This window comes from Saccopteryx leptura, chromosome 2, assembly GCF_036850995.1.
Source record: "Saccopteryx leptura isolate mSacLep1 chromosome 2, mSacLep1_pri_phased_curated, whole genome shotgun sequence".
In the NCBI taxonomy this organism is placed as follows: Eukaryota; Metazoa; Chordata; class Mammalia; order Chiroptera; family Emballonuridae; genus Saccopteryx; species Saccopteryx leptura.
The window spans coordinates 5,945,482-5,969,220 of NC_089504.1; the positions used below are offsets into that span (position 1 = coordinate 5,945,482).

Below are 23,739 nucleotides of genomic sequence, written 5' to 3' on the forward strand. Positions count from 1 at the left end.
TATTTTAAAACCTGAGCAATTTTCTCCTGCGTGCACGCCGAGCTGCACCCCCCCCCCCATCTGATTGATTGAGGCTGTTTGTCAAGGGCTGCCACCACGCCTCGCTAGAAAGAAAGGAACCCGGGGGAGAGACGAAGGACCTTGATGCGAAACTTCTAATATGTTTTAAGGAAACTTGTACGGCAAAGGGGGCCTGCTCCACGTGAGGCTCTCTGTGTGGGTGGGGCCGCGGCTCCTCGGAGGCGCCTACCTGTTCCCAGCAAAGCACTGGGGACAATTAGCAGCCAGGCAATCGAGGGGCAGAAAATGGCCTGGCTCACACCCCTCCCTGGCTGTCCTCTGAGTGACACACACACACAGCAGAAGTGGCAGGAGAAGGGGAGGCAGAGGGGGCCCAGAGCCCTCCGGCTCCATGGAGTGGGGGCTCCCCTTGGAGAGGCCCAATCCGGGCAGGGACCACACTTCTGTGGGTCCAGCCCAGGGGACAGGTGCCTGGGGAGGGGGGGGGGGGGATGGACAACTGGATACGTTCCATCCCCCAGGCATGAGGATCCGCCCCAGCCTGGAGCAGGTGGTCCAGACAGACAGCGCCCCTCCCCCCCCCTAGGAGGGAGGTGCCCGGAGCAATAGGCCCGGGCTGGGGTGCCGTGCGGGCTCATACCTTTGCATACTCCATCAGGTCGTTGCGGCCCTGGAACCGGTTGTAGAACTCGGGCATCCTCCAGGGAGCGATGACCTGGGACCCGGAGCAAAGGAGTCAGAAACAAGAGGCCCTGCTGCGGGCTTCTCCTGGCCCTAACGCTGCAGAGCTGGCCGCTCTGTGAAGGGGCGGGAGCCTCCCTCCACCGGGCACCTGCAGGGGTCGGCCTCCTGCTGCTCCCGGGGAAGGACGCAGGCAGGCCACGGGGGGACCCCGTGAGGCAGGGAAGAACGGGGCCTGCCACATCGGGGATGGCTCTGGAAAGGCCCGAGCTCCCTGGCAGAACGGTCACCTGTCCCTTGGCAGGCCCTGCCCGTCTGGGCCTCCGTCTCCCCGGCTGAGACCTGAGGGTTTGGACTAGACAAGGCATCCGGACGGGTAGCACGCAACAAGTCACGGACGTCACACAGTCACTGAGCTGTTCTACGTTCTCTGGAATCTTCCAGACCCGGGTGTGTGCAGTCCACACGCAGCACACCTCACGATCGGGACCCGCCACGTCCCAGGCCTCAGGAGCCCCGTGGCTGCCGGCTGCCACACTGGACGGCGCAGCCGGAGGCCTGAGCATCTCTGAAGCTGCTTCAGGCTGGAGCTGCGGGAGCTGGGGCCCTTCCCAAGCCCCCACGGGGCTCTCAAGGGTTTCCTTTTTTCTTTTTCTTAAGTAGACTGTCTTTCTCTGTCCCTTTCACAGTCCAGCTAGCTGCTGCTGGGGGGTGGTGGTGGTGAGCGTGGCCTGGAGGTGAACGTGATGAGCTCTAAGGATCCATTTTGACCCCCAGCCCTCGGACAGTAGCTGCTGTTGACCCGCTGCAGGTGGGTGGGCACAGGTGTCTGTCTGGTTTCTGAGTCTTTGTCAGCTAGGCGGAGCCCAGGGACTGGGACCCGGCTGGGGCCGGGGTGCAGGCTGGGCTCCCGGAGGTGGGGTGAGGCCTGAGGGCGCTCCCAGGGCCCTGGTCCGGGGCTGCTCATTCTAGGCTGAGTGGGGGCTCTCCGTCTTGAGGACTGACCCCTGGCCTTTCCGGGCTGGTGGCCTGAGCTCGGTGCCCTCAGTCAGGCTCCGAGTCCCCGCCCTTCCCCATCTAGAGCAGCCCGTGTGCAGAGGAAAGGAAGCAAAAGAAGTAGGTTGTGGGACGGCGTGTGTCATCTCTGGGCCCTGCCGTCCCGGAGTGGTGGCCGGCTAGGTGTCTGCAGCTCCGTGGACCCAGTGGGGCCTGGGGGACCCTGGCCCCCTGACCTGCTTCCCCAGGTGAGAAACTGGAGGCCTGCACTGAGCAGACACTCGGTGAACACTGGATGGATGGATGGATGAATGAATGAAGACATGAATGGAAGGGTGAATGTACACAGGCTCAGGCCCAAGGTCAGGTGGAAGGAGCTGGGGCAGTGGTGGCAGGCTGGACAGTTTTGACATGTGCTCTCATACCCAGTTGGCATCCATGGGCAAGGGTATCTCCTAGGCCCTTCCCATCCCAGGAGAAGATCCAAGACCCTGGGGCCAGGGCCTCACTGAGTGGGCGTGGTCTCAGCTGGGTGGCCCTGACCAGGGCTAGGAGGGCTACAAGGAGCCCAGGAACTGGCCGGGCACATCCCAGAACCATTCTAGCCTGCGCCCAGGAAGCCAGGTCCCAGAGCTCAAGGGCACTGGCTGAAGGACAGCAATGGTTTTCCGTCTGGTGCCCAACCCACACAGACCCCTGGGCAGCAGGGAGAGCGCTGTGCCCTCACAGCTGGCGAGGGGAGGGAGATCTCTGTGGGGAAGAGGGGCACCACCCACCTCGAGAAGATTCAGGAACGCACTGTCCCTGGAACCTCCCAGAACCCCCTGCCCTGACCCTAGGGGCCTCAGCCCCTGGAGCCCAGCCCCTGAAAGAAACAACATCTTACCTTAATCTTGGGGGCCAGGGAGTAGCAGGTGAGCTCAAACCGGATCTGGTCATTCCCCTGAAACACAGGACAGGGGTTGTCAGGAGCCGCAGAAAGGGGTGAGGGAGGGGTTGGGGGAGGGGGGCAGGGGGAGCGTGTCGCCTGCAGCATGAGCGCTGCTCAGAGCCAGCCGACAAGGGGCTGTTCTCCCAGCCTTCCAAACCGGGTACAGTCAGCCCACTGCATGCACTGGTGTGTCAGCAGAAACACAGCAGGGCGGAGTGCGTGCCTGTCCGGGACCTGGTGGGATGCACATGAGTCATCGCATACGTGTACACTTCGGGGGTACAGAGGTGTGCAAGGCTGGGGGGGGGGGGCTCCAGGCGGATCTCCGGGCAGGGAGGGCTGCCCAGACCTCGGCCTCCTCCTGAATGTCCCCCACCTGCCTGGCCTGGCCTCTCTCAACCCAGAGATCACATTCAGGGCTCCGGCTCCGGGGTGGCCTCCCTCTTCCCTCCCTTGTCCATAAAACTGGGACTCCTGTCTCTTCTTTGAGCTTCAGTTTCCCCATCGACACAACGGCTGGCTGGAGGGAGGGGGGCAGAGCCGGGTGATGACGGAGGGCCCTTTGCTCCTGAGCTCCTTCCCGAGCAGAGAGGAACACAGGCCCAGAGACAGAAGGGACCAGACCAAGGGCACGGAGCCCAACCCAAGCCCAGGTCCTGGGCCCCCTTGCCCCCGCATGCTGTGTGGGTGGCCCTGCCTCTCTGTGCCCATGTCCTCTGCAGCCCAAGGAGAGCCAGCGGGCTGCAGACACCATCCCAGACACTGGCGACGACGACAGAGAGGAGGCCCCCGCAGCACAGGCCGCAGCCGCACGGCCCAGCCCCCGAGGGACAGTGGCTGCCAGCGCCCGGCCTGCCTCCCACCAGCTCGGCGGCCTGGAGGGAGCCAGCGCCCGGGAAATGACAGAGGGACCGTCCGCCCACTGTGAAAACTGCAAGGCGCAGCGAGCGGGCGGCAGCGGGAATAACAGGTTATTTTCCCGAGTCTTGTCAGGCGACAGGGAAATACAGGTTTCAGTCCCTCTCCGTGGAGCCAGGGGCTGAGGGGCGGAGGCTACTCCTCTCCTTCATCTCCGGAGCCACCAGCTGCACCAGACCGGCGGCCCGATCGATTGCCCTCCATCCAGTCCCTTTAGAGAGCACCTACTCTGCACGGGTTGTCACCAGGGAGAGCCACCTGGGGCCAGTGGAGTTTTTAACCCTGTTTTGTAGATTGAGGAAAGCGAGGCTCAGAGAGGTGAAGTCACCTGCCCAAGGTCACACAGCCAGCTGCACTCACCCCACAGTTCACTTTGACTCAGTAGTTCCACACGTAAGGAACTCATTGGACCCCTGCAGCAGCCCTCCGAGGGAGGCTCCTTATGATGCCCAGTTGTGGACGCGAAAGGGGGCGCAAGCCCACCCGCCCCGGGCCGGCCAGCTCAGTGCCGAGGGCAGCGGCAGCTACATACAAAGCAGGCTCACTCTGTCAGCACGGGGTCTAGTGTTACCTATCCCTGTGGCTTTTTCCCCCAATGGCTTCACGTTTCCCTAGAACCGTGGTGACTTGTGCCTCCTCAGACAGGCCCCTCGGCTGGTGTCTGCCCATTCAGACCGCCCATGGGGACACCCATCTGTTCCGGAGCCAGAGACCTCGCCGAAGCCTGGGTTCAAACTCAGTCCCAGACCAGGTCGAGGCCCGTCTGTCGGTTCTTCCACTCGCTAAGCCCAGCACCCCCAGCCCCTGGCCGCACCCCAGGGCCCCGGGGCGGGGGTCCAGCTGCCTCTCTCTCTCTCTCTCTCTCTCTCTCTCTCACACACACACACAGACGTGCAGATGTGTGTGAGTGTGGATGTGGCGCCCAGCGGGACAGGAAGGGCTGGGGGGGGGGGGGCGGCCCATCTGCTCCCGGGCCACCATACAGATGGCGCCATTTACAAAACCCCTTGTCTCCCACAGCCCTGCTCGAGTCTCAGGCTCAGGTTTCCAGGCCCCCATTTCAAAACTGGAGGGAAGAAGGAGGCCCTGGAAGGGCCACCCCAGCTTCTGTGCAGCTCTCTGGTGGGGGCAGGGGGATCAGGGTCTCAGCGAGGCGTGGAGGGCTGGGCCCCAGCTTGAGCTCCGTGCCAGGCACCCCCAGGCTGGGCCCTGGGAGAGAAGCTGTCTCTCGCCTCTGGGCCTTTGCACAGTCTGTTCCTGCAGCCTGGGGTGCCCTTCCCCCTTGGCGTCACTGGCTAACACTTGCTCCGTCAGATGTCTCCGTGTGTCACGATCCCTCACCCCTGCTGAGTCAGGGCCCCGGAGTCCCAGAGTGTACACCGGCCCATTCTGAGCTGTGTCCCCGTGTGTGGAGGGAGGTCAGTGCTGGGCAACTCTTCAGGGCATCGAGTGAGTGGACAGATGTGTGAAGGTGACACCCGTGAGGCCCTGGTTCCCTCCATCTGAGAGAGGCCAGCAGCTGACTATCCACAGGCCAGAACCTCAGGCCTGGCCACAGGTCTCTTCTGTATCTGGGGGTGGGGAGACTCCTGCCACCGGCTCACACCCCAGCTCGTTCTCTTCATGGAGAAACCCCTGCAGAAAGTTCTGCCAAGATGTCCTCCTGGGAGCTGCCTCTGGGGTGCCAGCCTCCCGGAGGCCCAGCCCCGTGTGGCCCACAGGGCCCACCTCCCAAGTCGAGTCACTGATGCCCACCCCCAGCTTGCCAGACCACCAACCCCTGCAGGCTGCTGGCCCCTCCCTCCCACAAACGTTAGGAGAAGACTGTGGCACAGGAGATGCCTTGTCCATCAACCCCCAGAAGAGAGGACAAATCCCGGGGAGCACAAACACCCCCGCCCGTCACCTTCGCACTGCTGGCCATAGAGACACCCCCAGTGATAGGTCAAGTCTGACTGTTCCTTTTTTGGACACTGAGTATTAACTGCAGAGACATCCCCAGGACCCAAGGGGACGCACAACCACTGCAGAGGGTGTTCTCGGAAACCACAGCCCTGCAGGGCCCGCGTGGGGAACAGAGGACCTGGGTGGGTGGCTGCCTTCTCCAGCGGCTTTCTTGCCAGGGTCAGCCCAGGAAGGTCTCAAATACAAGCCTCTGGTGCCCTCTGGTGGCCAAGTGGAGCAGCGCACACTCACCTATACTCCTCCTTCAGGGCTGCACCCTGTCTGACAGCAGTCTCTCAAGTCCCCTCAGTGCCTGCTGGCCCCATGGCTCCCTGGCACTCCCCTGACACGGACCCTCCACGTGCCTTACCGTGCGCCCATCCTCCTCTCCCTTGCTAGGACACAGGTTCTCTGAGGGTAGAGGAGAAGGGGCACAAGAAATATAACACTGGCCCTGGCCGGTTGGCTCAGTGGTAGAGCGTCGGCCTGGCGTGCAGAAGTCCCGGGTTCGATTCCCGGCCAGGGCACACAGGAGAAGAGTCCATCTGCTTCTCCACCCCTCCCCCTCTCCTTCCTCTCTGTCTCTCTCTTCCCCTCCCGCAGCCGAGGCTCCATTGGAGCAAAGATGGCCCGGGCGCTGGGGATGGCTCCTTGGCCTCTACCCCAGGCGCTGGAGTGGCTCTGGTCGTAACAGAGCGACACCCCAGAGGGGCAGAGGATCCTGGTTGGGCGCATGCGGGAGTCTGTCTGACTGTCTCTCCCCGTTTCCAGCTTCAGAAAAATACAAAAAAAAAAAAAAAAAAAAGAAGTGTAACACTGTTGCTATGCTCAGCACCTGCCCGAATGAACGAATGAACACATGCATGCGTGGGCTTTCAAAGACATGAGGCACTGCCACCCTGGTCCTGGCTGTTTTGCAAATGCGCACTCAAATCATACCTCCCCCACCATAATCTCAGCTGCGAATGTCCCCACCTCACAGGGAGCCGGGGCCTGCTACCCCACCATAATCTCAGCTGCGAGAGTCCCCACCACGGGGAGCTGGGGCCTGCTACCCCACCATTGCCTCAACCAGCCCAGGGCAGGCAGAGGCCAGGGTCACATTCGCACGTATATATGCTGGTGAGGTAGTGAGCTCCCTGTCACCCAGAGGTTCAGAGTCTTTTGACTGTGGGCCTGTTAAGCGACCAAATACTGTACGAGGCTATGGACACGGTGCCCATGGACTCCGAGAGCCCATGACTCGAAAATCTTTATAATGACATCGCCCAACAGTGGCCACCATTGTTAGCAATCTTATTTCCTGAGCACGGCCACCCGCGGGCAGCCGGCTGAGGGCTTTCCTGCCTCCTGCCCTGCAGGGTGGCCTTAGGCCCGCGCCGGTACACACAAGGGCCAGAAGTAGGGGGTGTGTTATAGGGTGAATTGTGTCCCCACAAAAGATCAGAGAAAGCCTTAGCACCCAGTGCCTGAGAATGTGACCTTATTTGGAAACAGGGTCTCACCGAGGTCATCAAAATAAGAGAAGGCCATCGGGCTTGATCCAACAGGACTGGCGTCCTTATAAAAAGGGGAAATGGAGACACAGAGACAGATACCCACAGAGGGATGATGCCACGGAGACAGAGGGTGAATGGTACACCTATAAACCAAGGCCCACCTGAGCGACCAGGAACCCGGAGAGACCAGAATAATGGTCCCCTCCCCGCACCTTCAGAGGGAGCACGGCCCTGCTGACACCTTGACGTTGGGCCTCTGGCCCCAGACCTGGGAGACAGAGCACCCGGTCTGCTGGGCTTTGTTACAGAGGCCCTGGGAAACTGAGGCGGGGTGCTATCCCCATTTTGCTCATGAAGAAACTGAGGCTCAGGGAGGAGAAGGGCTTCACTCAAGGACACACAGCAAAGCCACACAGCTGGGATTCAAACCCACTCTGCTAACTCGGGGTGTCCATCCCTTTCCACCACACAGCAAGGTGACTCACGCTCTGTGACCTCGGCCAGTGACGATGTCCCCAAGGCTCAGCCTCACGTTGGCCAAATGGGGTGACATCGCTCCTGCCACACAGTGGAACATGCACATGGACCTCACTGCACATGGGGCCCTGGGCGTCGCTGGCATTGCACCTGGATATTCACTACTGTGTACAAATAATACTCCTCTCACTTAGACCGGTCCGTGCGCTGTGCTCCTGACAGGAGGGAGAACCTGCAAGTGCCCGAGGCCGTCCGTCCACCCCAGCTGCCTGCGGCTCCCTGTGCAGCCTCCGCCTCCTCCCTCTGCTCGCCCCCCACCCCCGTGCCAGCCATCCTTCGTCTCACCTTTCCTGTCGCGCCGTGGGACACGTACTTGGCTCCCTCTCGCTGGGCGATCTCCACTTGCTTGCGGGCGATGCAGGGCCTGGCCAGGGAAGTGCCCAGGAGGTAGCGGTCCTCGTACAGTGCGCTGGACTGGACGGCGGGCCAGATGAACTCTTCCACAAACTCCTTGCTGACATCCTCGATGAACACCTGGGGCGTGGGGTGTGGGAGGGAGTCTCAGCCAGACCGGTGGTCAGGAGGCAGAGCCCCAGGGCACTTACACGGTCTGCATCTAAGGCAGACACTGCTAATGGACCCTGGAGGGCTGCACCTCCACTTTTCATTCTGTACCTGGAGCAGACATCGCTAAGCAACCCCAGCATACAATACTGTTACTGTTTATCTTGCTCTCAGGGCAGACATCGTTAATCAATCCAGATACACCATGCCACTGAAACTAGCTGTGGTCCTTAAATCCTTCCCAGCATGGCATTCTGGGCCTGAAATGAAACTTGGCTGCCACCTTAGATCTAGAGCAGTAGGTAGATGTCATCCACAAAAACCAGTGATGATTTGCCCACAGGGGCAGCTGGCAATACATGAAGTTATTTTGGGTTCTCACCACTTGGGTTGGGTGGGGGTCCTGGCATCTACTGGGTAGGGGACAGAGATGCTGCTAAACATCCGGCAAGGCACAGGCCAGCCGGCCATATGCCGACAGTGCCACAGTTGACAGACCCCAAGCTAGAGAGATGATTTTCAACATGTAGACCCCGAGGGTCCCCATGACCCTCTCTGGGAGTCTCTGACTGAAAAAATTTGCTATAATGATACATTCCTTACATGCAAAAGCACTGACGGGCAGGAGGGCTGGCCCCTGAGCACCAACCATCTGCCGTGGCCCTCACGCTTTGTTTCCAGTAAGAACGGTCTTGGAGAAGCTGTTACAATGATTATTACTTTTGCTGAATCCCGACCCTTGAGTGGGACATGTGCAATACACACGGAATTTTGCGCTGCATTCCAGAGTGAGTTACAAGCGCCCTGCAGAGGGAACCGGTCTGGCTCCAGTGCCAGGGATGTCCCCACGGGAGCTGCTCCCACAAGCACGCTGAGCACATGGGAGCAGGGACCACGCTGGCTCGTTCACCATACAGGCCCCGCGTGCTGCACAGGGCCTGCCAGCTATACGGTTAGATGCTCAATGTACTGAACTCAGCTGGGGCTTTCTGGTTCCGTTGCATGGATGGAAGGATGGGTGAGTGAACACAGATAAAAGAGGGGTGGACAGGATGAGGGATGGGTAGGTGGGTGGGGGAGCGGATGAGTGGTGGACGGACGGATGGATGAGGAAGAGAGAGAGGGACAGGCAGGTAGCTGAGCGGAGCAGTGGCTCAGGAGGCGCCCACACACAGGAAAGCAGAAGGAACTGACGTCATTCTCTTGGAAGCAAGAGGACCAAGTAAGAGGGATGCAAGGGATGGAAACTTTGGGACAGGAGGGCCCACGCGGCCCCCACCGTGTCAGAACCCCACCTCCAGCCCCAAACCTTGTCTCCCACTTGGTACCTTTTTGGCCCCAAGCTTCAGCGCCTTCTTCCTGGCTTCCTCAAAGTCTTCCTTCTGGCCGATGTTGGCCTGAGGGGCAGAAGCAGAGGCCCAGGTCGGTCAGGGGCAGACAGAGCTGAGAAGGATGTCAGTACCTCCTGGGTGAGCCCGGGGCAAGAGCTTCCCACACCTAACAGCCCTTAGATTAGAGGAGGTTTCCATCTGACGGCTGAGGCCACAGTAAGGAGAAAGGGCATAGACCGGGGTCTGGAGAAGCTGGAATACTCCCAGGAGCTAACGCCGTGGGTTTAAGGACTGGCGAGGCCTGGCCCTGTGCGCCAGCTGCCGGGCTGTGAGGTTTCCATCACTGCCTTGAAGGTCAAAGGCTTCCCTTGAGCCATCTACCTCTGCCAGCAAAGCCCCGCAAAGCCAGGACAAAGTCTGGTTTGTCCGGAACTGACCCTATCCCCAGCTCACATCCCCCGCCAAGTGCAGGCACCTGACCACCCACTCCAGCAGGCAGGGGGCAGCGAGGCCTGTGTTCGGGCTCCCAGCTGCCCTGGCTGCAGCCTGAACTCTGGTTTCCAGGGCCCCGGTCTAGACACCCACACATCTTCTGCTGGCTGCACTCCGGCCCGCGGCCCAGACCTGGACCCTGCATTCTGCTCAGCAGACTCCGGAGTCCTCCCAGAGCCCAGCTGCAGGTGGTAGCCCGCGACCCACACTGTCCCATTCTGCTGCTAAGATCACACTCGGGCTCTCCACATCCACGCTCCGTGGTGGCTCTCACTCGCCAGGTGACAGAGCAAGGTGCTCCTCTCCGCCCCCAGAGCCTCCTGCCCTCCCCCCGAGCTGAGGACACGGGGATCGGCCCTGTGAGGCATGGCGTATCGACTCTTAAGTGCAAACACGCCACTCTCAGCAATAGCTGCACCTCCATCTGTTCAGAGCACCAGCCTCACTGCCTCTGGGAGCAGAACCTTCTTCCCGGGACTTCTTCTCATAGTGTTGGACGGGAGCAAATCACGTCTCTTGCTCACTGCAGGGGTGGGCCCATGACACAAGACTAGCCAATCAGAGCCCTCCGAGACACAGCTATAGAAATCAATGTGTGGTGGGCAGCGCCTCAGGCCAAGTGAGAGCGCCCCTGAGCCGAAGCTCTCCTTTTTCTAGGAAAACGGGGTTCTGCTGATGTGAGCCTTGCCTGCCATGCGGACAGGCCAAGGATGAAGCTACACGGAGACGGATCTGGATCAGAAACGGGATCTTCTAGCCTTGCCTGAAGCCCTCAAACCCCTGGACTTCTTTCTAACTTACACAAGCCAAGAACTGTCTTTGTTTTTTGTTGTTGTTGTTTGGTTGGTTTTTGCTATAGGCTGGTTTGAGTTGGATTTTTAGAATTGGCAGCCAGGAGTCCTGCATAGCACAGCCACGTGGAGGAAGATTCAGAAGCCGTGTCCAGGTTCACCAGAAGTAGAGCTGGTGTGATGAGGGAGACCTGCCAGGGACCCTGGGGAGGGAGACTGCCATCATGCATAACCTACTGCCGACGGCCTGTGACCTGATTGCCAATCCAGAACCAGGTAATCTGCAAGGGCTCTGCCAGCCCGGCCGCTGTAGGGCTTCACGCTTTGCTGACCTATAAGCGGCTGACTGGGGCCTTTCAGAAAGGGGGAAGAGTGTGGCCTTGGGCAGGCCCGAGCCCAGGGTCCCTCTCCAGGCAGGCTGGCCCGGCAGCACTGCCAGGCTTGCTTCTGTGTCCCCCCCTCTCGTCACCCAGAGAGCTGGCCTATTCTGTGCTCTGGGGAACATCTCAGACCTGGGGGGCATCAAGGATGCTCAGGGTACAGACGAAGTGAGGCAGCACAGTGAAAAGTATTTTTCTCCAGTTCAAGACAGGCTCAGAGAGGAGAAGCCAGGCTGGAGGGGGGGGGGAGCGGGGGGAGGGGAGGAGTGGGGTGACAGTGAGCACATGCCCAGGCTGGGTGAGCTGCAGGTAAACAGACAGACACTCCAGGAGAGCCTCCTCACCAGGTAAGCAATGACATCATAGCCTTGTTCCTTCAGCCACACGAGAATGCAGGAGGTGTCCAGGCCGCCACTGTAGGCCAGAACCACGGAGCCTTTGCCGGACATCGTCTGGCGGGCGTTGAGGAAGAGTGTGAGTGATGGGTCCAGCCTTTCCCACCCACCAGCCCTGCAAACAGCTCCCTCCGGGCCTGTCCCCAGCCCCCACCTCAGCCTTGGGCAGCCTCGTCCCCTGGAGAAGCTGCCTAGGGGGCCGGGAACGGGATGTTCACCATCATCAGGGCCAGCTGAAGCCACAACCCTTCCACCACCCCCTGCACACCCCAGGGAACCCTGACCCTGCACGCACACAGCCACCTGCCCCACCAGGGCCTGGGAATGCTGACAGCAGCTTGGGCCGGAGGGGAAGGCCTGTCTGGAAGCCAATCCCCCTGCAGCTAGAGAAGGCACCTGAGGCTGAGCTGTTTGGCCAAGGCCAGGATGCAAAGGGCACACAGCAGCCAGGGCGCCCGGGCAGCCCACACACCCCGGTCAGAACTGCTCCTGGCTGAGCTCAGACAGTGCCAGGCCAGGCCCTGGGGGCCTCACGTGGCTCCCTCTGCACCCCCGCCAAGACCCATGAAGGAGGTGTTGTCATGTCCATCAGGGAGGGAGGGACAGGGGCTGCCCTTTGGACTCGGAAGCAAACACCTGATGGGATAGTGAGGTTGGGGGTGGTTCTGATCAATACCCACAACTGTCCCCTCGACTAGCCCTTCAACCACCTGCCAGGCCCGGTCCCCAGCAAGCTGGGCGGCTGGTGACTCAGCGCCCAGATCCTGACCCTGAGACCAGCAGATGGTGCCCATGGCAACCTCAGCCAGGGAACAGGCCGTTAAGGATGGAGGGAAGTAGGTGGGAGGGAGGCAGGAAGGGCTCAAGGTGGAAAGTACCTCTGGTTGAAGGTGTGGGTTCCCGGCTTCTGGAAGCTGTCGTCACGGCTTGGCAAGCCACTCTGCAGAACCAGAGGCGGCTCAGTTTCCTGGCCCAGCAGTGCCAGCAGGGGCGGGCGTGCGGGGGGGGGGGGGGGCGGGGGCCCTGAACTAGCGTTCCCAGTCCCGGCAGCCCTGGAGCAGCCTGGCGGTGCAGGCAGGTCTGGGGCGGCGGGGACCCTGTTGCATACTTTTTATCCTGCTGTACTGAGGCGTACAATAAACCACATGTCGGAGGGTGTACAGGTTAGTAAGTCGCAGCACCCCTGAAGCCATCACAACCGAGATAACGCGCATGTCTCTCAGAAGCTGAGTATTCCACTCGCGTTACCTCAGGTGAGAGACAGGGAAACCGAGGCTCGGGTTAAGGAACTGGCTCAAAGCCTTGCTTCAAGGCTGCTAAGTGGCAGGGCTGGGATGGAAACCCAGACCAGCAGGACGTGTGAGTACAAGGCTCCCCCTCTCTGGGAAGGCGCAGGGAAGGGAATCGCTGGGGCGAGGTGTGGTCTGGCAGCCCGCGGGCGCTTCAGAGATGTGGGGTGGCTGCAGTGGGTCACCCCGGCTTGGCCACCTCCCACACACACCTGGAGCCCAGAGGGTGGGCACCAGGGTGGGGGAGGGGCGGGCCCATGGAGACAGACAGACAGACCACCTGCTCACTGCCCTGCTCTGCCTCAGGGATCCCACCAGAGCTCAGGTCCTGCTGTATTCTAACTGCCCCGCCCCACTGTGAGCTCGGCGGGAACAGGAACCATCTGGCAGGCCCTCAGAACAACGCGGCCTAATCTACTTTCTGGAGGTCAGTTCTGCACCAATAACGAGAGAGAGGGTAAGAGTCCCCTCCAAGACTGGAATCCTGTGCGCACTCTCTTCCAGAGCCCAGCGAGCCCTCCTGCCTGCCAGTGTGCGCGGGCAGGAAGGAGACCTTGGCCTCGGATCTGAGCAGTGTGCAAACATGCATGCATCTGGGCGTGTGTATCTGAGAGGGAATGTGTGTGTGCAAGCCTGCACGTGCGTGTGCATTTGTGTGTATGTGTGCGCATGCCCGCGTGCAGCCTTTTGGAGCCTGTGTCTGCACGCAGAGACCAGCTGGGCGGGTAGCCTGGGAAAATGATGCAACATGACACCGGTGTTGCTCCTGCCCTCCCAGCTCCAGGGGAAGTTCCTCCTCCAGCCAGAGAGATCCCCGCAGCAGAAACCAAATGAGCTCAGCCCTGGACGTGGGGGAGGTGGGCAGGGAGGAGAGAGAGCGGACACAGCCCAGTGAACGAGGACCAACCAGGAGGAAAAGCACAGAGGCGCGTCCTCCAGACCGTGGTTCAAGGTACTTAAGCTGCCCATCAGCGAGACGGGCGAGAACAGCCCATTTCCCACAGGACTTCAGGGACTCAGAGGGATGCTGGGGGAAGAAGCCCAGAGCTGGGCATTGAGACTGTGCCCGCTGAACTCCCCTGCCACCTTGGGCAAGCCCATCAATCTACAGCAGTGGTCCCCAACCTTTTTTGGGCCACAGACCGGTTTAATGTCAGAAAATATTTTCACGGACCAGCCTTTAGGGTGGGACCGATAAATGTATCTATTGCGTGACCGAGACAAGCGTCAAGAGTGAGTCTTAGACGGATGTAACAGAGGGAATCTGGTCATTTAAAAAAAATAAAACATCGTTCAGACTTAAATATAAATAAAACGGAAATAATGTAAATTATTTATTTTTTCTCTGTGGACCGGTACCAAATGGCCCACGGACCGATACCAGTCCGTGGCCCGGGGGTTGGGGACCACTGCTCTATAGGCCTCCATCTCACCATCCACGCAACCTGGAAACTCTTCTGGTGCTGACACTGGGCTGCCTCCCTGGGGGAGGTGTCTAGCAGATCCTGGTTGGACTCAGCCTCCTCCAATCCCAGCCTGGCCCCACCCCACCCCGCCCCACCCTCCATGAAGGGCCCAAGGCCGGTTTCCTCAGCTCCCAGTGCCAGAAGGGGTGAAGGGGGCATTGTGACAAGATGCCTGGCCTGAGTTGGAAAGGCAGGGGGCAATTCTCTGTGGCCCCAGTCAGAGCCATCCTGCCAGCCTGCAGGGGCAGTGCCAGGCTGGCCTGGGCACTCGCTGAGTGCTAAGAAAACCCCGGCACTCTAACGTCTTACAGCTGGGGACGATGACAAAAGCAAATAGTATGCTCAGTGCCACGTGCATGGTTTCAAGGTGGAGACTATTAGTATCACCCGAGGCTCCGAAGGGTGAAGTGACTTTGCCCAGGGAACAAGCTAGCGAACGGCAGTGCCGAGACGGAAACCCCGGCTGACCCGGACCGCCCGCGTTCTACTGCTCTGGGCCCGATGCTCTCTGGCCTTGAGGACCGCAGAGCTACCCCTCACTTGACAGAAACAAAATCCCCGGTGACCCGTCCCCATGTCTGCACGTCAGGGCGGGGCAGCCAGCTGAATGTTCTTCTGGAGCCCCTCTCTGACATTCTAACTCAGCTGACATTCTAACTCAGCCGGGGTCAGTTGTTTAGAACCTCAGCTGCACCTAGGTCCTGAGGGTGCTGCTGGACGTTGGGCTTCCCTCATTCTAGGAAGCGGCTCCTACCCCTTTCCTGCCCCCATCAGTGTCTGACAGAGCTGGGCTGCAGGTCCACACTTCGCCCGGGACGTAGCCCTGTCAGGATCCCCACTCCTTCCGTCTGCACGTTCCTGGTGAGACGCAGACGGGTGAAGGGTTTGCTTCCCAAACGACAGGGGAGAGCAGGAGACTTGTCCGAGGCTCCACGCTGAGCCAGCTTTCAGCTGTGATTCCTGGGGCCTGAGAATCAATCAGGAACACTGGACTCTCTTGGAGCCACCAACACCCCAGAAAGCTTCCTCCACTCAAAGTTGGGGGTCATTTGGGAGGCTGCCTTGCTTAGGAAGGTTGAGTCTCCAGTTTCAATGAAAACACCCTGGGGTCGGTGGAAGGGAGACTACATCTCACCAGGCTCTGGTGACAGAAGCTCAGACCCTCTCCTCAGAGCACGTGGCCACGGGGGAAGACTGCATTCATTCATTCGTTTACTCTACAATAATGGTGAACCCTGATGGGAGCCTGGCCTCTCCCAAGTCTGGGGAGGGCGCCTGCCCAGAAGAAAGAGGGAGCCAAGGCCTGGAAGATCCATTTTTCCCAAAGTATGACAGCAGACATCAGAGCCTCAGGCCCTGAATTCCGGCAGGCTTCTTCCGCACGGGGGCCCACAGACGAGACTCACTTCTGGGGCTACGTGCTCCAATGAAGGCATCTGGCCGTCCTGGCAGCCACCCAGGACCCGAGGGAAAGTGCCTGCACAGCAGGTTAGTCTGGGCTTGCCCCCCCCCCCCCAGGAGACAGGGGGGCCCTGGGCCAGGGGAAGGAACGGTTACCATCAGAGCCAACTGAGGCCAGAGCAGGTAGGCAGTTGATGGGGGCCCGTGTGAGCACTCAGGGGCTCAGTGCTGAGCGGGAGCCTTCCTCCTCCACCCTCCCTGTGCCCGGCCCGGACTGGGCACTCAGCAGCCAGGGTTCACTCATGCACGAGCCCCGAGCAGAGCCAGAATTACTTCTCAGCATAGTGCAGAGGTGGCCCCACCGGGGACAGCCCCAGCCCCAGCCCCCTGCCCTGGCTGAGATGGGGATGGGAGGAGGGGAGTTCTAAGCGTGACTCCTCAGGTTCCTAACCACGGCCGAGGGTTCCATGCCCTTGGTGGCAGTTTCTGGCTCTACCACCACTCTGGCACCTAAAGTCGGAGGGCAGAAAACAACCTGTCTCCCTGTGTCTGCCCCCAGCAGGGCACCACCCCAGACCCAGCGAGCGAATGGGCCCAGGCACTGCTGCCGAAAGTCTACAGAGACCCTCTATGGAGCCCTGCGCCCTATCTGACAGATGGGGAAACTGAGGCTTGGGAAGCACAGAGGCTGACCCAAGGCATCCCCCAGTTTTATACCTGCCCTCAGGGCTGGGGTCTGCTGGCCTCAGAACCTGCCATCTCCTGTTACCAGGCGTGGGCTGGCAGGAAGGGATCAAAGCCCCGGGCTTATTTGATCCATCTCTGGATGAAGGACAGGTTTGTTCCTGCCCAGGTGTGCAGCCGGACCAAAGGAGGCGTCCCACTTCCCAGAGAGGAACACTGAAGTGTGCGCACATGTGTGTGTGTGTGTGTGTGTGTGTGTGTGTGTGTGTGTGTGTGTTGCATGGGGGGGGGGGGGGACAGGTCACGGGACCTTCTCAGGAAGAGCCGGGCGGGATTGGAGAGGAGTTTCCTCCCTTTCACAATGACACTCCCTCCCTGCAGGGCCCAGTCACCCAAGGGGCCAAAGGCAACAGCCACCCGGATGGCGGGCATTTCCTGCGGAGCCGCCCCTCCCACAGCCCAGAGCCCAGTGGCAGCCAGAGCCCGGGCACCACGGCCTGGCCCGGGGCGGCCACCGGCCCCACCTGGGCAGGGAACGCAAATCCCTCTTAGGAGGCAGAAGGCGGCGACGCCCCCTGCAGGGGAAGGAGCGCAGTCACAGCCCGGGCACTGGCCCGGCAGTCCAGGTCGTACACTGAGGCTGGGGCTGTGCGAGGGGCCGAGGGGGGGTGGAACTCTGAGTTCACCTAGAGAAAAGGAGGCGGAGACCGAGACAGGGGTGGGCAGAGAACCCGGGACCCTCACAACCTGCGACTCGCAAGGTCTCCACTGCGGGGGGTGGGAGGGGGGGTGAGGGGGTTGCATCATAGAGGAAGCTAGATCAGAGAAGGGACCTCGGCCCGCGCAGGGGACAAATAACCCAACCTTCCCCCCGCAGAACCGGGACTGGAGCCCCGGCCCCATCCCCGCGGCTCCAGGAACCCTGGAATCCGGCCACCAGGCGTTTGAGCAACAGGACCCCTCGGCCAGGGTCCGGCCAGGGTCCTCGGTGAGGCCAAGGGGAGGGCGACCTAGGCTAGGGATCGGGATGGGGACCACTTACCGGGGTCCACGCGGTGGTTGCTGAGCAGGGCGGGTTGCAGCGCGTATCCTGGGTTATAAACCCAGGACCGGGGACAGGGCGGGGACCCGGGACACGTGGGGGGACGCGCGGGGCAGGCCCCGCCTCCGGGCCCACCCTCCTGGAGAAGCCGCTCAGCGTTCGCGGCCGCGGGCGGGTGGCAGAGCCGGCCTCTCCCTCCCTGTTGATCCTCCCCTTTTCCCTCCTCCTCGCGGCGGGCCACTCCCACCCCCGCCCCGCCCCGCCTCCCTCCGGGTGCCCTCACGCTCTCCGGAGGGCGAGGGGCGCAGCCCGCCCTGGCCCGGGGTCAGGCGGCTCCCCGGGATGCCGCGGGGACTGGAACCCACGCGACTGGCAGAGTGTGCAGGCTGGCCTCCCAGCCCAGCCCGTGGGGAGCGCACAGGCACTTTGAGCAGGAAGTGGAGATTAAAAGTCCCTTAGGCGCGATGAGTTTCAGGCCAGCGTGTGTCCTGCGCTGGCCTCTCTGCAGACCTTACCCTCCCTTACCTCACACTTGCCCCGGGAGCCGCAATCCAGTGTCTGGGAGCAGACCCCGGTGATGGTGGAAATGGCGCTAGAAATCTAGGTTCAATCTCAGTCCAGGATGGGGTCCTGGCTGTCTCCCCAGAGCCTAGCACCCGCCCAGACTCCCAAGGGCACCCAGTAAATAGTGCCTGGAAGGCTGGCTGACTGCTAGCCCCTTGGGCAGCAGGGAAAGTTTAGGTTCCCTGGGGTGAAGCTTCTTGTTGCAAAAGGAAATAGGAGCTGTGGCCCCGTCTGGCCCTCAGGGGTCCTGAATGTCGGAAGTTACCCAGCCTGGGTTACAGGCCCCAGTAAAACTGCAGGTCCTGACCAGTTCCAGGCAGTGCCTTAGTCAGGATCGCACCCCCTACAGCTTCCTAAGTCCTCCCAGCCCTGAACCCCATTGGAGGTGGGGGCCCGAAGGCCACTCTGCTGGGTCTGCCATTGAGCCATCTTGGGGAAAAAGGGGCGGGGGGGGGGTAGGTGATGTTAAGGAGGCAGCCCCGTCCCAGGCGCTTTCCTGCAACCAAGAAGCAGCCCCAGATGGGGACCCTCCGCAGATAGGGGCCAAGGCTCCTGGCTCAGCCCCTCGGTCCCCTCTGCCAGCCAGTCCCCACCCCACCGTGACAGTCCTGTCTAGTCCCTCTTAGCACATCAGCCGGTTCAGTGGCTGTGAGTCCACGGAACAGGGAAACAGCATCAAACCAATTTACAAACAACGCCACAGCTTAATGTCTCTGTGAGCTCCCCAGCCCCAGATGTGGCGGTGATGGTGACCTGGGGACCTCCTTCCCCTGTCAGCCCAGGGTAAGGGGAGCGGCATGCCACGGGTGACTTGAGGCACCTTCCTGCCAGAAGGCAGAATGACAGCTGGCCGCTTAGGCCACTCACTGACCACCTTGGCCTCGCTGCGCCCTGGCCTCCCACGCTAGCCAGAAGCCAGTGAGGGACAGTCACAAACAACACAGTGACAGCAGTCACGTGGGCGGGGCGGGTCCCTCCCCCTGCAGCCTGTTTCCTCGCCTACAGAGCTGTCCTCGGTCATCGCCCTATGACCTTGTGCTCTGTCCCCATTCCCTCCTTTAAGATGACACTGTCTGTGAAAGTCGGGGAGGGTGTGGTTGAATGGGGATGCCCTCCTTGGAGTTTTTACAGAGGCAGTGGAGGGGGAAACTGAGGCAAGTCATGATGTCACCTCAAGCTCCCTGAAGTCAGTGGTGGCCCCAGACAAAGCTCCCTTACCCAGACCAACTGCAGAAAGAAGGCAGGTGAGGAGAGGAGCCCCTGCCAGTCAGGGATGGCTGTGTGGGAGCGCAGGCGTAGAAGAGGTAAGGTCAGCCTTCCCTGTGGACCTGGGCCATAGCCACAACCCTCGTGGTTATCACTGGGTGCTTTTATTCTCCTGACTTTCATTTGTTCTCACGACTCCCCTATATGAAGCTGCTGCTATTGTCCCATTTCACAGACAAGAGCCTGTAGCACAGAGAGAGGGTGTGTGTTCCCTAAGGCCACACAGCATGTAACGACAGCCTCTGAAGCTCTGGCCCAAACCCTCTGCCTGGTTTAGGCTTCAGTTGAATTGAAGGAGCCACGGCCCCAGTCCCAGGCCATAGAATGCAGGGACACTTCCTCCCTGCGTTTCTGTAAAATGGCTCCTGCCCAGGGGACTGTGCTTTCCTGATGTCCAGGAGCTAGTGTCAGAAGGGTCGATGAGATCACAGCGCTCCTGAGAGGAAAACAGAAGCCCAACTGCCAGCAGGGGCCCTGCCCACTGGGCACCAGGGTGGATGTTTGCCCAGAGCCAGAGATCAAGGTGAGAGCGGACGGGCCGGCTCCTGGATGAGCCGCTTCCCCCTTCCCCCTCCATCTGCTCGGTCTGTGGACATCCTCACCCTGCCCCGGCCCTCACTCTGCAGAGCGCTTTGGGGTCCAGGGCTGGGGCCTGACCAGAGGGTGTCCCCGACCATGGCCTTGCCTCTCACTCACACCCAGGTCAGGGCTCCTAAGGAACCTACACACCTCCCAGGAAGGTGACCTTGGCGGGCACTTCTAAAAGCCAGCAGCACACCTAGGCCTGACCAGGTGGAGACCCCGAGGCAGTGGGGTCTGAGACGTGTGTATCTTCTAAACATACCCAGCGCCCTACCCACCCACACTGGTCTGCCGTCTCCTCAGCTCGGACCGTGGTGATTGCCAGATAAATAGTAGAAATAGCTTGTCAGTTTATAGAAAAAGCCTGCTGGGGTTTTGATTAGGGATTTCAATAAATCCACGGTATGTATCAGCTTGGGGAGAATGGACATCTTAACAATACTGAGTTTTTCAAGCTGTGATCATGACATATATTTGCATTTATTTGTATCTTTTAAAAATTTCCGGAACTAACAAAACACCTTAAGACTGTTGATTCGAAAGTATTCATTGCTAGTTACATGAGCAATGGAATATAATCTTAAACAGTTGGGCCAATCGTTAGGAGGCTACATCTTGAACGTATCTTCAGCTGTAGTGAATTGACCTTTTGTTTGAAATCTGAGGTGTGTCTCTAAGGTAGTGCTGAAATGTATGTCCTTCAGTTCACGGAACAGCGCCTGTATTTGACGTGAAATCCCAGGGAAGACTCTTTTAAGGATTCAGGGGTCCCCAAACTTTTTACACAGGGGCCAGTTCACTGTCCCTCAGACTGTTGGAGGGCCGCCACATACAGTGCTCCTCTCACTGACCACCAGTGAAATAGGTGCCCCTTCTGGAAGTGTGTGTGTGGGGGGAGGATAAATGGCCTCAGGGGGCCGCATGCGGCCGTGCTGCGCTATAGTTTGGGGACGCCTGATAGGCTCTCAGGCCCCAGAGCCAGCAGAGCTGGAGTTTCATTAGGTCACTGAAGGTGATGAGGGCTCTGAAATGGACTGAGTAGGGATGGACATGCTCCAGGTGGGAAGTCACTATGAACAAGGTCACCTCCTGTGCCAGAGCCAGAGCAGCAAGGGCTTCTTGGGGTCACAAAGCTGCTCCAGAGCCCAGCTTTGGAAAGGATGTTTTATTGGACACTTTGGGTAAATTGCCAGGTGGAAGCCTATTCTTCCGATTAGGCCTATTTAGAGAAGAGGAAGGAAGACCTAGCATGTTGGGGCATCTTTAATGAGCGGTATAAGAGCCTCACCTGTGGTGGCGCAGTGGATAAAGCGTCGACCTGGAAATGCTGAGGTCGCCGGTTCAAAACCCTGGGCTTGCCTGGTCAAGGCACATATGGGAGTTGATGCTTCCAGCTCCTCCCCCCCCCCTCTGTTTCTCCTCTCTCTCTCCCTCTCTAAAATGAATAAATAAATAAATAAATTAAAAAAAAAAGAGCGGTATAAGAGTCCTCAGTTTCAATGGGGGTGCCCAGGTCCTTCTCGGGTCAGGTGTCAGAGCCATGTTTTACAGCTTTGATAGTTTTCAGGTATAATGTTTGCCTTTCTTTCATTAAATCTATGTCTAAGTATTTTAAGCCTTTTGATATTATTGTAAATGATCTTTAAAATTTCACTTTCCAGGCCCTGGCCGGTTGGCTCAGTGGTAGAGCGTCGGCCTGGCATGCAGGAGTCCTGGGTTCAATTCCCGGCCATGGCACACAGGAGAAGTGCCCATCTGCTTCTCCACCCCTCCCCCTCTCCTTCCTCTCTGTCTCTCTCTTCCCCTCCCGCAGCCAAGGCTCCATTGGAGCAAAGTTGGCCCGGGCGCTGAGGATGGCTCTGTGGCCTCTGCCTCAGGTGCTAGAGTGGCTCTGGTTGCAACAGAGCAATGCCCCAGATGGGCAAAGCATTGCCCCCTGGTGGGCATGCCGGGTGGATCCCGGTTGGACGCATGCAGGAGTCTGTCTGACTGCCTCCCCGTTTCCAACTTCAGAAAAATACAAAAAAAAAAAAAAAAATTCACTTTCCAGATTGTTGTCACTAGGATATAAATATTTGATTGATTTGGGTATACTGGCCTTCTGTTCAACAACCTTGCTAAATTCACTGATTAAGTCTTATAGATTTTTGTAAATAGCTGGGGATTTTCTGGGATACTTCTAGACAATAATGTTACCTGTGAATAGAGACAGTTTTAGTTTCCCTTTATTACCATTGTGCTTTTCTTTGTTACACAGTTGTTGAGAGTGGGTATTCTTGCCTCACTCAGGGTCTTAGGGGGAGGCATTCACGGAGCCCTTCACCAGGAAGTGTGGTGTTCATTGCAGGCTTTTCATAGATGCTTCTCATCAGGTGAGGTGTGTTTCTTATTCTTAGTTTTGTTGAGCGTTGCTATCGTTGAGTAGGGACTGAATTTTATCAAATGCTTTTTTCTGCATCTCTTGAAATGATTGTACGATTTTCTTCTCTGTTTTATTAAATGTGATGAGTTATACTGATTTTCCAGGTGTTGAACCAACCTTGCATTATTGGAATAATTTTATCTCAATCCAGTTGATTTTTAAATTTTTAAGAAAAGAGAGGCACTTTGAGTTAAAAACACATAAAGAATATAATCAATCACAACGTATATTGACATTATTGGGATCCTGATTCTTTTTTTTCTAAGCATATAAGAAATACCATCTTTACGAGCAATTGGAAGCTTGAAAATCGATATAGGATATTTGATGACAGCAAGGACTTACTGTTGATTTTTTAAAGGCGTGATAACGGTGTGGTGGATATGTTTTAAAATATATTATTTTTAAGTTCAGAGATGTATTCTCAAATATTAATGAATTACAGTGATTTTTAAAATGACTTTGTTGGTCCCGCACCACCCTGAGGGTCAAACCTGGAGCACCGCACTCCGTCCCCTGCCTCACCCGCTGCGCTCCCACCGCACCGGCCTCTGCGGCTTCTTCCACAGGTTGGGCTCCCTCCTGCCTGTGGCCTTTGCACACCCTCTTCCTCGGGGGTGCTCCTCGGACACTTTCCACGCCTCCACTAGATGGGCCCCTTGTCAAAGCCTCTGTCCCGTGCCGGCATGAGGGGGAATGACGACTCTGTCCCTTCTCCCGCTCTCCCCACTTCTCCTGTCTTCACTCAGGCCACCCTCTCCTCTCACCTGTACCTCTGCAGGGGACACCTCACCTGTCTTCCTACCTGGGCTCCCCACCTCTTCCAGTCCACCCTCCACACTGCAGCCGGGGGGCGGGGGGGCTTTCCTAAGTGTTGCGTCTGACTTTTGTGGCGGAACTGCCGAAGGGCACAGTCAGTGGGCCATCCCACCGAGTCCCCCCGGCACCCTGGAGCCCTAGAGGCAGTCTGTGCGGCCCACCAGGGAGCAGCCCCGCCTGTCCGGTCCTGTCCCTCCTCCGCCACTCGAGGGCTCTGCCCTGCAGGCTGTGCAGGGGCCTGGGTGCGCCGAGGCTCCAAGCACCTCGCCCTGCGGCCATCGCACGGTTGGCACCGGAAGCCACTTTGCCACTGCCCAGGCTTGGGAGCCAGCCCCAGGAACAGAGAGTGTCCTCTAGGCCAGACCCCAGGTTGCCAGTCCCCACCCAGAAGGAACACAGAGTCCAGTTGTTGGGTTCTTGGAAAAGCTGCATCACGGAGTTTAATGAGTGACCTGCGGGGTTGTTTTCCACCCTGGATGGTTCAGAACAGCCTCGGAGGTCAGGTGGCACCCAGGGGGCTGGGCAGCTGGACGGGGCCCTGGCCAATGACGGCCAGCAGCTGGAAACGTGGAAGTGGAAACACCCCTCGGAGCTGGCTGCCATGCTGGGTGCCGATCCCTGTGGGAGGGGGCGGGCGGGGGACCGTCGGACATTCCGCCCCTGGCTTGCTGCGAGACTTTGAGCAGTCACTCCTCTCACTAGCCTCCCTGTCACAGCCTCAAAGAGACCGTTTAGGAGAAGGGGGCGGGGAGGGAGGCGGACTAGTGGGGCACTTCCTTGGCAG

The 23,739-nt window shown here is 59.2% G+C and overlaps 1 protein-coding gene across 2 annotated transcripts in view; it reads right to left on the reverse strand.

Moving 5' to 3' along the window:
• ASS1 (argininosuccinate synthase 1) overlaps window positions 1-17,431 on the reverse strand; it is a 48,518-nt gene extending 31,087 nt beyond the window's left edge. Inside the window, exons 1-7 of one of the 2 annotated variants that reach the window (XM_066366898.1) lie at window positions 17,303-17,431; window positions 12,299-12,360; window positions 11,370-11,477; window positions 9,360-9,428; window positions 7,813-8,001; window positions 2,585-2,641; window positions 662-736 (exon numbers count right to left, since the gene is read on the reverse strand). In XM_066366898.1, coding sequence (XP_066222995.1) covers window positions 662-736; window positions 2,585-2,641; window positions 7,813-8,001; window positions 9,360-9,428; window positions 11,370-11,474 — 495 coding nt within the window. In that variant the 5' untranslated portion in view covers window positions 11,475-11,477; window positions 12,299-12,360; window positions 17,303-17,431. Of the gene's footprint in view, window positions 1-661; window positions 737-2,584; window positions 2,642-7,812; window positions 8,002-9,359; window positions 9,429-11,369; window positions 11,478-12,298; window positions 12,361-16,293; window positions 16,319-17,302 lie in introns of those variants that run through there. The other variant, XM_066366899.1, reaches the window with a different exon arrangement.
• Window positions 17,432-23,739: the final 6,308 nt, after the last annotated feature.